General features: G+C 41.7%; 1 protein-coding gene across 1 annotated transcript in view; it reads left to right on the top strand.

Annotated features, from left to right (window-relative positions):
- LOC102378337 (collagen alpha-1(XXIV) chain-like) overlaps window positions 1–17,738 on the top strand; it is a 182,087-nt gene that overhangs the window by 82,642 nt on the left and 81,707 nt on the right. Inside the window, exons 9-13 of the mRNA XM_025193649.1 lie at window positions 1,491–1,544; window positions 2,909–2,953; window positions 6,744–6,797; window positions 8,274–8,318; window positions 15,521–15,574. Of these exons, the coding sequence (XP_025049434.1) occupies window positions 1,491–1,544; window positions 2,909–2,953; window positions 6,744–6,797; window positions 8,274–8,318; window positions 15,521–15,574 (252 nt within the window). The remainder of the gene's footprint in view (window positions 1–1,490; window positions 1,545–2,908; window positions 2,954–6,743; window positions 6,798–8,273; window positions 8,319–15,520; window positions 15,575–17,738) is intronic.

The raw sequence follows: 17,738 nt of genomic DNA, 5'->3' as shown, positions 1-17,738 counted from the left end.
CTGATGAAAGACCGACGCAAAGTACTTATTTAATAGGTTGGCTTTTTCCTGGGCGTCAGTTGTCAGTTGCCCCATCTGGTTCAGCAGGGGTCCAACGTTGCCCCTGCTTTTCCTCCGGCTCCCCACATATCTGAAAAAGGACTTTTTATTGTCCTTGACGCTCAAAGCTAGCTGGAGTTCAGTTGCAGCCTTGGCTTTCCTGGTCTGCTCCCTACAGGACCGGACCAGTGCAGAATAATCCTCCTTGGAGGTGACTCCCATCCTCCATCCTTTGTAGGCCTTTCTTTTTAGCCTCAGGAGGTCTGCTAGGTCCCTGGAGAGCCAGTGGGGCTGCTGTGCCCTCTTGCTGCCTTTCCTCCGAGATGGAATAGACTTAGTTTGTGCATTGAGGATCGCTCCCTTGAGGAGCAACCACTCTTCTTGAACTCCCCTCTCCCTGTGGTCATGGTCCCTTAGGGCCTCACTGACAAGCCTCCTGAGCTTGTCAAAGTTGGCTTTCCTGAAGTCAAGGACTTCCGTGTTGCTGACTGACTTGCCAGCTTTTCGGCGGATGGTGAAGGTGATCAGTTCGTGGTCACTGTCACCCAGCTTCCCATCGATCACTAGGTCGCCGACTAGGTCATCCCCAGTAGCCAGCACCAGGTCGAGCAGCGCTTTGCCTGTTCTTTGGTTGTTTTTCTTTACGTCAAACCAGCTATGTGCACCTCATGGCCTAATGATCTAGTGACTCTCATGTGACAACAGGTGGAAAGGCTGGACAGTTTCTAAGCCACCCTATGGACTTAGGTTATTTAAATAAATCATCTAAGGAGCTAGGGGTAGAGAGCCCATTTCTTCAGTGTGTCCAGTGAAATTGTATCACTTGAAACCATTGCAGAAGAACATATTTTCTTTAAAACAGTCAAATATGGAGATATTAAAAACATGCAAAAATAGCTACAAAATATTTGTGAACTTGATAAGAAAAGGAACAAAGGGAAAAAATATGCATTTACTGCACCCATTCCTAATCTAGGTCTACATTGACCTAACCCTAGACAGATATGAGAAAGTTCAGATACACAAGGATGTAAAGATCTATCATGAGTGCATTTGTTTAATAAAAGTGTCACTCTCAATAAAATGGCTAATATTAGTGTCAGCTTGAATTATATGCACTATAAATATTTCTCCCCTAAGGGCATCTCCAGTTGTGCACAGCTAATTTTGCCAAACACTGTCCAAGTTTTTTCTTCACAGATCAGTGTTCTTCTTTTTAGCACTCACCTTCTTTTGGACTTGTCCTTCCTTGCAGTGTGTTTCAAATGTGTTTTCCATTGCTCAGTGAGTAGCCAATGTTGACTTTAGTTGTGCGTGAGAAGTGTGTTTCATAGGTTCTTTCTCTTACCCACCCAAAAAGTAGTCTTGCACTGAAATGAAGCACTTTCACATTGCCAACGGGTGAAAAATGCACTAAAGATGATTGCTATTTTTTTTCTTTTTAAATCTAGGGAATTCCAGGAATGACTGGCAATAATGGAGCAGTTGGTTACCCTGGCAGGCAGGTGCCGTAACTATGCTATAGATTTATGTTTTCTTTACTGAGCACCTTTTCCGTGCTGTGTATTGGTTAGTTATTTATTTTCTCCTGTCTCTCTTGGGTTAATTTTTAGTCTGATGTGTGCTGTGTATGCTTGTTCATCAGCAGAAAATGATTTGAGAAACCGATCTCCCTCAAAAAGATTTTCTGCTACCATGTATAATTAATGTCACTTCTGAAAGCACCATATCAATATCTGGTTTACTAATAGCTTTGCACTGGCTGACATTGTGTCATTAGCCCCTGTAACAAACCCTTTTCAGAGACGGTGTTCATTGTACCTTCCATATTGGACACAGAAGAGGTTAAAATCAGAAATTTTGTGTTCCTTTCTAGTGCATACCAATCTTGTTACTAAATTACAGAAAATATACAAATTGAGCATTTCTTTGAAAACTCTCTTTGTTCTCTGAAACTTTTAAGATCTAAAGTTCAGAATAAAAAGGAAACATTCTACTACAGTATGGTTTCTGCTTATTTACAGAATAAGCAGATTATAGTTTAAATTGATTTACATATTTATTTAATTATTTATTTATTTTAAATATGTTTATTTACTGCTGAATCTAATGAAAATATTTCTTCACCTTTCATGGGGTAACAGAACATTAAAGTGCTTTTTCCATTCAGATATCTGTGAGAGAGCCAACAAAAATATCTATTGCTATACTTGCAAGCACTTTTTAATATTGATTTTAATATACTTGTAACAAATGCTTAGCCCAGTAGGTACAAATGATGCATGAAAAGGAAATGGCAGCCATTTTACCTGACGTTAAAGATGCATAACATGTGTGCAATTTTCAGTGGAGCTGTGGCTGCATATACAGCTGAAGTTGACCACTGACCTAAAATGTTTTGACACTTTATTACACCAACATTTTGGTGCTTATATATTGTAAAGTATTATTAAATAGTTTTTATAGTAGTGGTGGCAAATTGCCAACATTTAATCATATAAAATACTTTGCAACGTTGGAATGAACTTATTATTCTGGCATTGTCCAGAAAATAACTGGAACTTCATTCAATCATAAAAGTTTATGGAAAGCTTTGTGAAATTATTTTACTGCTAACAACTCCACAACTTGAGACAAAATTACAGCTTGCTCTGGAAGAACTTACCCACAAAATAACTCAAATGTTAAGAAAGCTGTAGTCATTCCCAGGCAATTTACACATGAATTAAAGGAAAACACCTCTCTGAACTGCCATAATTGTGAAAAGCATATTGTCAGCTTGAAAATTAACAGTTACCGTTATAGCCCTTTTAAGTCTTGTATTTGTGCTTATTTTACATAAACTAAAAGACCTATCTTTTTATATTAGGGTTTAGCCGGACCAGAAGGTAACCCAGGTCCTAAAGGTGTAAGAGTAAGTAAGTTTTTTTTTTTTTTTTAAGCATTATAGCACACACAGCTGTATTTTTGTATTGATAGTATGTAGGAAGGGGAATGAGATGTTTCACTTAGATTTGCCAGTTGTACATCCACTGAATCACTCCATCTGTTTTGCAGCCCACTAATAACAAAACTGTTTTATTTGAAATGTTAATTGTTTCTTTCTTTTTCATGTCTGAAGCGAGCACTGTAGTATCATCTTGATGCTTTTCTTTCTCTTGGAATTTATACAGGCAGGGAAAAGAAAAAGAAAGCCGTGAGACTGTGTGTGAACTGACTGTAGAGTGGAATGGATATTTCTCACCTGGAGCATTTTTCATAATAGAAGCTGTCAAAAATGAAGGAGCATCTGGCTCTTGTGATCTATAAATGTTGCAAATGCTGAAGGAAATCTTATAATATAATTCAGTCAGATTTTTGGTTAGATTCTAAACTATTTCAATTGATATAACTCACACACATTTGGGTTACAAATCTTGATATTTTTCAGATTTAAGAGTTGCTTAAACCTAGCTCAAATTTCAAGAGAAAAATAGAGGATTTTTTTTCCTGTTTTGTTTATATACATACAAATGTGTATTCTTTCAAATTCACTCTCCTCAGCAGATCATTAGATTTAGATCAGGTATGAATCTTGTGTTAGTTGTGTTTTGTAACCTGAGATTTGAAATTGCTTTACACTAGAAGGTTGTCAGGCTTTTGATCCCATGGGGCTCCCAATTGAACAGGTTACTGATGAAGGCAGGGTAGAGATGTACCTTATAGATTAACTGAATCAGGTTACTGATGAGTTTACCATGTACTTCATGGTGTTCCATTAGATGTTTACATCAAGTTTTTGGGTCTGTGCATTGTATCTTTTATTGCAATTGCAGTTTGTGCCCGCCTCCGCTCGATCAGGTGCTCTCGGGCTGCTCTAGCCCGAGTGGCCGTTCTCACTGGCCACGGGCTCACGAAAAGGCCCCGGGAGGTGCCTCGGGTGGTGACGGGAGGCCCCCTAACCTCGCCTGCCACGACTTTGAATGTAACTTCAGTGGTGGGGGTCTCCGTTGATGCCGCCTCCCGGGGCGTTGCGCCTTCGGCAGGCACTCACGGGGCTCCGACCTCCCCTACACCCCGGCCAATCGCCACCTGCTGCTGCTGGTCTTCTAGTGGCCTTCCTCCCGTGGCCCCGCCGCGTGTCAGGTCCTGGATCTCCCGGTGGTTCTTATTCCAGGGACCCAAGCTACCCAGGCTGGAATCTGCCTAGGGGTTTCACCCCTCCTGGTTTCTCGGCTGCCCCTAGCCCATATGGCCCCAAGGCCTCCACAACACTACAACTACGAGCTAGCCAAAAGAAAACGAATACTGAAACTACAACTCAAACTCCTTTATCACGCCTAGCCCAGGCTCTGACCCGGATGCCTAAGCCCCAACCGATGAGCTCCCCCTGGCTACCGGCCTGTCAGGAGGCTTAAGGCCACCGACTTCCCCGGGTGCCTACTCTCGGGGCCCGCGGCCTCGTGGTATTGTATATTGTATACACATATACAATACCACGGATCACTGTACTTCCTGAAATTCCCTAACAATAAGTTAAGGTATTTCATTAAAATCAGAAGACGGTAGAAGTAGATGTGAAAACAATGATTCCTTTTTAGTAGCTAATACCTACAGAGGTTCCTGCCATTTGATTGTGCCAGGTCACAGCCTTTATCCATAGAATCCCTGTATTGCACGTTTGTTTGTGTCAGTTTGTAAATGAATCTCACATATCTTGTACAGGCACAGCAACAGAAGCCTGAAAATTGAGATTTGGAAGCAATACATAGGTGTATAATAGAAATCACTGAAGACATGAGAGCAAGCTTACATTTATCAGGGCATTTGGATTAGTTCACAAATCTTAAGGGTCTGAAATTAAATTATTAATGCATTGACAATTTTAAAAAAATACAATTTTAAAAACATTCCCCTAAATAGTTCAGTACACATGAAACTTATATTTTTCCTGATACAGTTGTCCTTTGACTAGTTTTGTAGGAGAGGAAATTGGCCTTGTAATTCATGTTGTCATTATATCCAGACATAAAATTTGAGCTCCACTTTCTAGCCGTTGGAATAATCATTAATGATAATTTCTTATAATCTTTTCTTATTATCCAGTAGAAGAAATGCTGTTCAACAGAGAATCATGACAATTAATTTCCTGTCCCTTATAACTTTTCATGATTTTTCAGTCCAACTACATGTACGTGAGGTTTCTGCTCTTGCCATTGTAATGATGAAAAATAGAATTGTTTCCTAAACCAGCAGCAGAGAGCAACATTTACAAAAATGCCCAACTGTCTTAAATTTATAAATGTCATTTTCATGCAATACTTTCTTCACATCAGACTTTACTTTCTTAACTTTTGGTTTCTGTTCCTATAGCCAGTGATTAATTGGATGCTATGGGAACAAATCTCAGGACTATGACCTCTCTGTTTGCCAAGGGTTAGCATGTGGCCTATCATCTTGAGCCTATATTCTTGGTCTTATAAATGAATTTTATTCTAGCAGATACCTCCCATATCACTTTCAAAATAAAAAGCAGTTGTGTTAAGTTATGAATTTCCAGATTTTGACACAACAACAAAAAATAATTCTCAGGCAGCCCCATTCCACCTGGAAACAACAACAAAAAAAGCATGAGAAAACAAAAATTGAACTGACTTGAACAGTGGGTGTTGCTCACTAGTTTTTTAGTGGTGTGCATAATTATACTCTTCTGCTTACATGGTAAAAAGATCTTTACCATGTTTTCAGGAAAACACCATGTATGGCAAGGTAAACTTTATGGAAGAATTATAATGTACCAAAAATTACATAAAGTTATTCACAAAAACTGGGCTTCCATCTTTTTCTGCTTTAAATGTTATGCATAATGTTAATCTCACAAGATTAATTTCATATTTCTTTGATGGGGACATTGTGATCTGGTCATGTATTTTTGTAATATTTTTTAGGGCTGTGCGAAGCTTTGGTCGCTGATTCAATTCGGAGGAAATTCGGCCCAATTCAGCAGCCGAATCTCCAAATCAAATCAAAAGACCCTTAAATCTCTCTGAATTGAATCAGAACCCTCCAAACTGATTCAGAGAGATTTGGAAAGATTTGATGATTTGGACATAGACACAGCTTTATGTTTTTTCTACATCCCTCAAGGTACCAGGCGGCTCGTGAATGCTGAGATGCTTTGGTGGATGGAGCATCCCAAAGGAGCATGGGGAGGCCCCAGCACACTCGACAGGGGAGCCGGAAGTGGACCAGAAGCACTTCCAGTCCACTTCCGGGTCCGCCAGGGAACCCACTCCCCCTCCCCCCTCCCCGGGCTCCCTCCAGCTTGGGTACTGATGCCTCCGAATCAGCATCGAATCTTCAGCTTCGAATTTCGCTGAATCAAATCAGTACAGTGATGTGAATCAACAAATTGAATCACTGTCCCCGATTCAGACCAAATCCAAATCAAATACAGCCCATTTTGCACACCCCTAATTATGGATGATTTATATTCTACTTGTACAATGGTCATGATCATCTTTGCCTTTGGGTTTGAGGAGGGACATCCTGTCCACATTGAAGCCAGTAGGAGTTTTGCCATTGATTTCAACTCAGCCAGGGTTTCATCCTCAATCTCAAAATAATAGTTGTATCTTAAATGTGCAGTAAATCATTATCTAGCATTGTCTGTGAGATGCAGCCTTCTAATAGAGAAACATAAGACTTGCATATTTGTTTTTAAGGGTTTCATTGGATCTCCAGGTGTAGCAGGACAGCCTGGACCTGAAGGAGAAAGGGTAAGCTTAATGAAACATTTATGAAATATTGATACATTTACAATTTTAAAACACATTATCAGGTAGAGTCCAAGCAATGCAGAAATAAGAGCTCTTATCTGTGTAACTTTTTAAAAAGGCTAATGGGGGAAAAATAATTCTATTTAATAATAAAACTATATTATCATGAATTAAATATATAAAATGAAAATAGTATTCAGGTTAATAAATATGCATTGATTATAACCAGAATCTTGGACTTCATTTAAAACTAGGATTTGGAGCCTATTTTCTTGCTATAAAATCAGTGGTGAAAATTTCCATAGGAGTAGCTTCATTATATATATCAATAACATTTCTTAATTGTCAGCTATGTGCTTAAGACAAAACAGCTGGTGATAATCTGAAAATAAACAATTGTGATCTTGAACATACTAATGAAATCAAGGAAAGTTATATTTTCACCTTTGTGAGGGAAAAGTCAGGCCCTGTTTACATACAAATATAATTCAACTAAAATGCCTGGAATGAAGAGAGGTAATTGGCTGTTTTAGTCTGAAATCATGCCAAAGGTGGAAGAGATCTGCATCTTATAGACTGACTAAATCAAAGATGTATTGCATAAGCCAGTGACTCTCAACCAGGGTGCTATAAGATCCCTTAAAGGGTGCCACAGGAAGTATAAAGAGATAGGCAGATAGAAGCAAGCTCAGGCTCTGTCTCCCTAGGCTCCTCCCTGCCCCCACTGTCTGTCCCCTCTACAAAGAGGCAAGCCATATAATAAATAAATTAGGTTTTGAAATAGGGTGCTGCTCAAATTGCAAAATTTATGGAGGGGTACCTTAAGTCTAAGGAGAGGTACCTTGGATCTATAAAGGTTGAGAAACCCTGGCATAAACTTTTGTCAGCTCAAGATGCTGTGAAAGGATGTTCACAGAGCAATGTGTTAAATGGAGAGAGTGATTTGAATACAAAAATTGGAGAAGGGAGGGAAGGGAGAGTGGGGAGGGAGAACTGTGCTTGGAGAGACAAGAAGCAGTAAACCCATAAAGACAAGAGGGTCACAAAAGCTAATCCAGGTAAAGGGCTAAAAATCCATAGTCCTTGTTTAGACTGTACTTAGAGAGACAAATTCCCTCCCTTCCTTCCCTGTCTTTTACATTCAAATCACAGTCTCCATATAATATGCTGCTCTTTGCACATCCTTTCACAGCACCTGAGGAAATGATCTTGGTTGAATGAAAGCTTATGCTATAACAGTTTTGATTTAGTTAGTCTATAAGGTGCAAATCTACCCTGCCTTCTAGAATGAAGAGATGACAATTTGCATTTTCCGATCCCATGCCTCTCAATGCCTATAACAGGAAATAGGTACATTGTCTGATTTTTCAAGTGGTTGTTTCTTATGGCTTTTTGAAATCTATTGGATGTATTAATAATATGAACTTTTAACTTAGTTAAGGAAATCTAGATTCTTGGGCTTCTTTTCTTGTTCAGGGCATTCCAGGGCTGCGTGGAAAAAGGGGTCCCAAAGGGAGACAGGTAAGGTTTCTAAAATGTTTTACTACTTTTGTTGGCAAGTTTAAATGAATTCTATAATTTGCTTTATAAATTTAACCAGCTAAGAAAGTTAACATCAGTTTTTTTCAGAAATGATATTATATTGTTTCTATTGCACATACTGCACTGGAAAAATGACATTTGGTAAATTTAACGGTGATTCCAGATAGTTTTAAATTAAGAATTCTTAGCCTGTTGCTCTGATGACCAGTCTGTAATGAGAACACTCAATGCTTGCTACCAAAGGGTTAACAGAGCACAAAAATGCATACACAGATTTTTAAAAATGAATGTTAGTACAACATAGATAAATAAAATATGCAAATAAGCCCTCCCCTCACTTACTCCACATTGCTCACCAAAACTGGCCAGTGAGTGAGTGAGAACTGGGTCACATAGCTCTGCAATGGCAGCACCAAGATGAGAAGAGGTTTCTTCACTTGCTGGAGCTGGGGATAATCCTATGACCAAAGTAATGCAATTAATATGGCACTCTGTAGTGGAGGGTGCACCCTTGTTTGCTTGCAGACAGGACTTTCTACAAGAGCCTCCATAGTTAGCTTCCCACTGGCCAGCTTCCAGTGGGAGGATCCCGAGATCCCTACATGCCAACTTTATGGAAATGGGAGATTCTCCCTAGCTTGCTTCTGCAGCCATCCGGTTAAGGGCAAGTGAAACTCGGGAGCATCTGAACCCCAAGCCTCCAGGTTTGGGCCTGCATGTAGGATACCTGCCAAAAGATTTGGAAGTATCTCAAGCCCCAAGCTGAAAAGTTTTGGGGTGGAGGATACTTGCTGGTTATAGGGCCACATATAGTTCTTGAATGATTCAAAGGATTTGGAACTGATCATGACTGATTTGGCTAATTTGACCTGGGACACAAAAAAAAAAAAAAAAAGCTCTTGGAAGGGGGATACTGGTGGGGGATGCACCTGGGCCCCTGCCTTTCCTGCCCTCACCTAGGGCCTGCTAAATCTGGCCCTGGATATGGCCAGTATGGCTAAATCAAACGTTAATAAAGTTACTCTGGAAGGAGCTTAAGGAAATTATTTTCCTTTTATGTTTCTGTCTCTCCTTGCTTATAAACATGCCTTGGCTCAGATATTATATCAACTTGGACTTTTTATTAAAATCCCCTGTTCAGGTTGTTATCATTCTGTTTCATGCTGTTACATTAAAAGAAAACTATCACCAGAAGCTAAGATGCAGAAGAAAAAGTTGTTGTTATAGGACAAATCCAGCAGAATGCAAGGCCTCTGACCCTTTTAAACACTTTTGGAGTACACATTTCAAACAGGTGCTGACCTTGGAGAAATCAGACCCTGCAAATTGAAAATAAAGCCTATAAGCAAAAGAAAATGGTTAAGACTTGATCCCCTTCTTTCCAGCCTTCAGTTTTTAGGCCCTGCCTGCGGGTGCCTCTGTCGCATTGGGTTGCATGATGGAGGGTAGCCACAGAGTTGTACTGTTGCTGAGGGGATAGGGTTGAGTCTGTCAGTGGGGTACTTCGAACACAGTTTATGGTATAATTTGTGGACCATCTTTGTAAGACATGGCTCTGCAGTTGGGGAAGCACTGCACTAGCAGCTCTGTGCTATCAGTGTTATTATGGCATCCAGTAATAATTTTCTCCTGTTAGTTATGTGCAGCGTCCTAGCTGGTAGGTAAGGGGGTGGGAGGGGGCCTGGACCATTGAGTCTAGTCCCCTATGTTTTCAGGCAATCATTTTTCTGGAGTCTTAAAAATATTCACTCCATAGCCACACAGATCCCAATGCCACAAATACCTCCTGAAAATAAACCCCAAAACACCCCCAGTGCAACACAGGTGAAAGGTAGAGAAGACAAGAGCACCATTCATGCACTGGCCCTTCAATGCATGAAAGTTATTAGGTTAATAGAATTTCAGTTGAAAGAGGACTATGTACCAGGCTACAGAGAAAGCCAAACCCTCTCCCTCAGTCATGTTCTGAGAAGAAGCACTTGGATACAAAGCAGATGGCTTATGTTAAGTCTGGGAGAAAAGGAGGTAATGCTGATGGGGAACTTTGAAGATCTGGTTGAAATTACAACCTCATCTTCAACTAAAGGTGTGACATTTGGTGGGCAAGGTCATATTTAGTCTCAATCTCACTGGACTGCTTCAGCCCACAGACAGAACAGTTCTATGTATTTTAGAACTAGCTTTCCATTTAATGCCAAATCTGTTTCTTGAGTCTGAAAAGAATTCCATGACCTTAACTCTACTTTTAGCCAAATCAGTGCTTTAAAGTTCTAGCTATCACTATGCCCAACATAGCAAAACACTTAAGTACAAGTCTAAATACTTCGCTGAATTAGGGCCTCAGAAGACTGCCTGTTCCTTCAACCCTCACCAGGATAGCTATGCTTGACAAAGACTTAACTGTCTACAGTAAATTTCTCAATAGTGGGGAAAAGCATTCTCAGTAATGGAATGTTGACTACAGGGTGAGGGACAGACATTACATATCAACCAGTTAAAGTGATCAGAAACTGGTTTAAACATGTAACAGAACAGATGTTCTATGCACATAAACTAGTTTGAAAATGGCTGAAACTGGTTTGAGATAAACCTGGTTGAATGTAGTATCAGACTTAACCGATTTGGTTCAAACTAGTTTATGCAATGTCTGTCCCAGACCCCTTCCTGGTTTAAGATAAACCAGATACCTCCAGCATCCTGGCATGGTCTCTGGGCTGGGTGGGGCTCTCTGATCCACAGCAGGGCTGGTCTCTCCCCTCTGCTCCCTGGCTGGAGCTCCAGCAGAGACTTTCAGGCACAGCAGGGTCTGCCTGGCTTCCCCCTACCCAACCCCAACCCCCTCGCTGCTCAAGCAGGAAATCCCCCACTCCCTCCCATCTCCCACAGCAGGGACCCCAGTGCCATAGACCCTAGGCATGTGCTATGCTAACTAATGCAGACATACGTGTGTCTCCAATTTCACTGGGACAGGCAGACAGAACAGTGACCACTTAGGGCTGTTTGGAGCTAATCAACAGGTCAGCCTAAGCTGTTTAAGAAGATTTTGAATTAATGGAGAGAGGCTATTGTTTTGCTGATGAGGTGATAAACACTGTTATCAGCTTCCTGCTGGCTTGCTTGCCTGTCAGTTTGCTGCAGACAGTATAAAGAAGTGGAGGGAGATTGAAAAGCTCGGTATCATCAATGGATGCATGCACTGCACCCCCTTCCCCCTGCCCCGCCCCCCACTTCCCTCAGAGTGTTAGCAGGGGGCTGGGCGCTCCCATGCCTTGAGCAGCAAGTGGGGAAAAACCTGAGATAGTGCAGGCAGACTTCCCTAATCAGAATGTCCTGCCAGGGCCTGGCCTGACTTCTAGCCTGAGCCACTGCAGGCATGTGCCTGAATTTCCTCAGTCCAGAGAGAATGTCTGTCTGGTTGCAAACCAGTTCAGCCTAGCCAGGTTAAACTAACCTGCAAAGACCGAATCAATTCAAGCTCAGGCTTTTTGAATGTCTGTCCATAGCTCAGGATTTCCCAGTGTCAGAAATGCAAGGCCTAGTCTTCTGGTTCAAGTGCAATGCAAGACTCATCTCTTTTCCCTGTAGTAGGATTAGAAAAGTTACCAAGAAATAATCAGATACAAAATAGTTTTCATAGCAGGAGGGACTAAACAGGCTAGGAATTTAATTTGGAAAGGAGAAGGCTGAGTGGAAGAATATGATAGAGGTCTATAAAATAACGAAGGGTGTGAACAAAGTGATTAGGGAACTGTTATTCACCAACTCCCAGAATGCTAGAACCAGGGGGCATCCACCTCCTCTTCTCATGTCTTTTTCATAAAACCCTGCCACTGCTGGGGTCTCCATGGAAACTGGATGGAGCAACATGGGCAGGGTCTGCTGGGACATAGAATACGCCATGGACCTGATCCAGCTCATGGGCCAGACTTTGCCTGCCCCTGCTCTAGTATACCCAGTTAAATGCCCTTCCTCTAAAGCATGTATTACTTGTCATATTGGATTCAAGATACTGGGCTAGATGGACTGACCCATTATTGTATTTTTCATGTTCCCAAGCTTTCCTCCAATAAGATTAATGGAAAAAGAATGATCTAATAACTTTTCTTTTGGAAAAAGGTAAATATCAGATATGAATTCATTTTAGAAAGCAGTCAAAGGTTGAGAGATAGACACAAATGTCTTCTTCTAGGTAAATGTGATAGGGGATTTTTTTTGTTTTCTTTTTTATTTGTCATGAGAGTCTATGGTAATGGACACATTAGAAGGTATCCATATAGATAGCTATTTTTTCTCACTATCATTTTGTTTACTGTCTGAATGGCATTTCAGTTACTACAACAATCATCTGACACAAACTATATCCTTAGTATTCAAAATGCTACCAGTTAACAGAGTAACAGAATAATTACAAATATTTATCATATCCTTGGTAATGTAACAAAATATTATTAAATTTGCCAAATTTTAATTATAGAGATTATAAAGTGTAGAATTGTGTGTCTTATAAATAAGTTGGATGCACAGTATATATTAAGGAATACATATTTTATTCATCTTGTATGCACGCATGCAATTTCTTTCCATAATATCTTTGTTTTATGACATTTGGCCAGTCCTGTAATCGTTTAAATGTATTGTTACTTTTGTTACATAAGACACAGCATTTTTTACCATACCTGTGGGTGACATACTGGCTTTCTATGGTATGGACAAATGATCAAATTAAAATGAAGAGGGTTGGGGACTTACTGGGAAATAACTACCAGGGTCTAACTGTCTGCTCACAATTACCTCACAATATGTGAAAGCTAAACTGACGCAACTTGTCCCTAAGTTCTACTACTAGTTGCAACTAATCCCATTTATTAGAAAGCCATAATGTCATATTTAGGTTATCTTTCCCTTGGAGATACCAGTTTGCACTTTTCCAGCCTTAATCCTCTTCCAATTTAATGTTGGCAAATATTAATGATGTGCTGTTTGCTGCCATTTCTATACCATCAAGACATTACAACAGATCAGTCTCTGCAGCTCTGCAGCAACCACCTGCCTTCTGTTTTTCATTGCTTTCCTGTCAATAATGTGGTTTTCTTTACAAAGAGTTGAGTTGACCCTGCGGGTCCCAACTTTTGTGTAGGGCTGCTGGACCACACCAAAGCCTCCCAGGTATATGTGGCTCTTTCACTTGGTTAGTGAGAGCTGGATGAGGACAGCACAGTGATATGATTTTTTTTAAAATTAAAACGGTTTTTGCTCCTTTTCCATTGGCAACATCTGGAGGAAGTAAAATAGGATCTATACGACCTTGGGAGGGAGCAAGGGAGGTCATGGTTGCAGGAACGCAATAAGTCTCCCAGTCTACTTTCATAGACCCCTCCAGAAAACAAATGTTAAATTTGGCTCAAAATAGAAATATGGCCAATTAGATTCCATCCACATCCTCATAATAACAAAGGATTGCTACTCCTCCTAACTAACCGCTGAAGTCAACACTGAGAAGGTAAATGAGGAAATTCATGCTTCATTTATGCTACTGTTTCAGTCTCTAGCTGTAGACTCAACAAGACAACTGTGTGTTAGTTTACAGTGGTAAGGAGAGCTTTGCACCAGAATGATTAGAAATTTAGAGTTTAACCTGCAGCAGTGCTTCACTCTCAGATCTCCCATTGGTTTCCAATACACGTGTTGCATTGAATCTGCTGTCTGAAATACCTTTCAGTTTTTAGGAAAATATTATAGGCACTGGAGAAATGTGGTCTTGTGGTAAAGGCACAAAACTAGGAGTCAGGATCCCAACATTCCGATGGATACATGCATCATATTGCCCTCATAAAGGCTTAAGAGTGTGACTCTGCCAGTCTTACTTTCAAAGGAAGTTATATGATTGCATATTAGATGGAATTTTGGAATGAGAAAATCAATATAAGTGTGGTTTGAAATGGGCAGCTGCAATATTTTTTTCCTCCCTGCTGGTGTCTGTGCGGCCGGCTCCCCATCTCGGGGGCAAGCTGGGCCCGTCTTTGTGCACACAGGCTGTGGCCAGCAGCCCGGGCACGCAGGGCCAGAGAAAACCGCGGCGCGGTATGGTACGCTCGAGCTAGAATCAGTCACGGAGGCGTAATGGTTGATTGAAAAGATTATTTACTTACACCCAAGGTGGTCGCAGTGTAGGCTGGTCAGCCTTCCAGGCGCAGCTCCGCTTGAGTTCTCATTGGAGGACTCTGATAGACTCGGTTCCTTGACCCCGGAGTGGTTTAGGCTCCGCGGGTTTAACAATTCTCTCTCACGGAGCAGCTGAATCTCTGTGGGTTTTGTTCGGTTCCCACGTCCCCCGGAGCTGTTAAGACTCCGTGGGTTCGAAAATTGGGTCCATAGGATAGGGATACGTCTAGGGTTGCGATCGACGACGGGGAGAGGCTAGAGGTTATTGGCCCTGGAGTTGTTAAGGCTCCGAGGATTCAGTAAATAGGTTCCCCGGAGTTGTTGAAGCTCCGTGGGTTCGGCAAATTAAACCTCTGTTGCCCTCTTAAGGAAAAAGCTGGGTTCGAAGAGATCAGCAGCACTTAGAGATCTTCACGCTCTTTTCCTGAACTCCACGTGCTTTCTCTCTCTCTGACTTGGGCGGAAACTACCCAAGCCTTTTGTATGGCTAGCAAGCCAATAGCTAGCCGCCACGTGTGCCTATATTAAGATTGGCCAATAATGTGGCAGAAATCTTAATACAAATGGCGGGAACTCCTTTGCATCGTATATCACTATAATGCAAAAGAAATGCACCATGCAAAGAAGGCTACAAAACTGGCGGGAAATACTCTCCTGCACGCGGGTTCTCTATTACAACAGAACACTCCACCGTGCAAAAGAGCTGCAATTTAGCGGGAACACAATTTAGCGGTGCCGAAGCGCACACAAACAAAAAAACCACAACTTTGGGTTGTGACAGTGTCATCTAACTTTTCATTACCTTTAGATGATCTGGATAGGGATTTTTCAAAGGAGCCTAAGGGAACTATGTGCCAAAGGAAAATTAATGTATCTGTAGGCTTCTTTGAACACCCACTTCAGCCTTAGTTAAAAAACAAATAAAAAGCCAGTTGTTTACTATTGCAAGATTTCTTACCAGCACAACACAAACATCCTGTGATCACTGTGGTTTTAAGCTATGTCCCTTTTGTTCCCAGGGTTTTCCAGGTGAATTTGGAAACAGAGGACCCCCTGGTCCAGATGGGAGTCCTGTAAGTATCGAATTGCTTGTTGCCTTTGCGATGTGAAATCTGATGTCATTAAAATTGAAACTGACAAAACCTGACAAAAAATTAAATATAATATATAACTATGATCAGAGCTTTTACCCTAAAACGGGAATTGAGGATGTTCACAAGAAAACTTGCTATTGCTAGGTGCTCAGATAGCATAATGGTTGGAAGTAGGGCTGTGTGAAATGGCACCGTTCCATTTCAACATGCGTTTCGAGGTTTCGACGGAACAGCATTTCGTTTCAAATTTCATTTTGATTCAAAACCACTGTTCTGTTTTGTTTGATAAAAACAATAATACTATTTTGATGCTGTTTCAATGTTTCACCCATAGGCTATAATGAGGAAGCTCAAAACAGCCTCTCTCATCCGGCAGGCAGATCAAGAGCCCACCCTGGGAGGGCTTCAGGGGCTGTGCCAGTCCTCCCGGGGTTGCGGCCCCCAATCTGCCTGCCAGATGACAGAGTGAAGCTGGGTGCTGCCACCTGGAACCGGGAAGCCGGGGAAGGAAACTGAGCCCGATTGCTCAGTTCCCCTCCCCAGCACTGGAATCGATCAGGCTGGGGAAGGAAACTGAATCCGATCGCTCAGTTCCCCTCCCCAGCCCTACAGTCAGGCTGGGGAAAGGAACGCAGCCCAGCTGGGCTGAGTTCCCCTCCCCAGTGCTATGATCGGGCTGGAGAAAGGAACTCAGCTCAGCTGGGCTGAGTTCCTTTCCCCACCCGGATCCTAGCACTGGGGAGGGGAACTCAGCTCTATTGTAGTGCTGGGGAGGGGAACTGAGTGATCAGGCTCAGCTCCCTTCCCCAGCTCGATTGCAGCACTGGGGAGGGGAACTGAGCCCAGGCTCAGTTCCCTTCCCGTGGACTGAGATTGGCTTCCCACAGCCCAGCTGTGGGAAGCAGGGAGAGCCAGGGCTGCGCTCCCTGCTGGGCTGAGCCACATGGGGCCACTGGAAGTGCAGCCCTAGTTCTTCCCTGTCTCCCACCAGCTGGCTGCTTCGAAATTTGAAACTTTCAAAATGTTTCTGCTAGCCTTGTTTTATTTCGAAGCTGTTTTGAAGCCCTTTGTTTCATTTCAATTTTGCTGTTTCAAGCTCAAAATGAGTCAAAACAGTGTCGAAACAAAACAGCCAGCAAAATTTCGCACAACTCTAGTTGGCAGCACTATAAAATCTTGGAAAGCAAGGACCGCCTAAAAGCTGCTGATTGCATATAGCTCTCATTGGGAGCTGCAGGCATTTGGCAACTTTGAGAATCAGCCCATTCCTGTTTAAGGCTAAGTAGAAAAAGTAGATTGTTACTAAAATTCTGAATGACTAAGGTCTTAGGATATGAATTGCATTGGTATAATTAAATCAGAGTCCAAGATTATCTTTAAAGGAGGAAATTCTGATTTGTGTATCAGGAAACTGGCTTTTGTATGCTTATTTATTTGCTAATCAGAACTCTTGGGGAGGTGATGTCTTTTATTAGACCAACTGGATCTTTTGGGCATGCACACCCTTCCTCAGGCATAGTAAAGTGCAAAGATTGTAATATTTCTCCCTGGTGGAAATGAAAATTCATATTTCACAGGACAGCTGAAAGATGGTGTAAGATCTCCTGGTTGGAACAGCTCATTTTATGCAAAATAGGCTCAGGTAAAGGTTGGAACAGTCTGTTTACCTCAGAGTTGTCTGATGGCAAACAGGATATTGAATTATGCTTCTTTCTTGTTATGATGATTCATACTTCTTTGCTAGGTTTTCTCTTTGAACTACTACTGAATAAGCTTCAGACCAGACTTTAGCTGGTCTACCATTTAGTAAATGAGCATTAGCAAAGTGACTGTTTTTTCTTTGGTTGCACATCTTCAGACAAGCTCTAATGAGCAACGCTCAAAATATATGAGTTGTGTCACTGTTAAGGTATTCATTTTCAAAGGAATTGTCTTGCTCCATTCCCAGGTGACATTGTCTACAGCTCCCTAACTGGGGTTTCCCTTGACATAAAAGAGCTCCCAGAATATAAAGGGCTAGGATAGTTGGCTCATCATCAGTACCCTTCCCATAGGCAGAGAGGTGGGGGGAGGAGTGGCTGGATTACAGTTCTTAGCTTCTCCATGGTCCCTTGGGAACCACTGCCAGTTGGGGTTCAGGGGC

This window comes from Alligator sinensis, unplaced genomic scaffold (assembly GCF_000455745.1).
Source record: "Alligator sinensis unplaced genomic scaffold, ASM45574v1 scaffold32_3, whole genome shotgun sequence".
NCBI classification, from domain to species: domain Eukaryota; kingdom Metazoa; phylum Chordata; order Crocodylia; family Alligatoridae; genus Alligator; species Alligator sinensis.
This window is presented reverse-complemented; position numbering and strand designations above follow the sequence as displayed.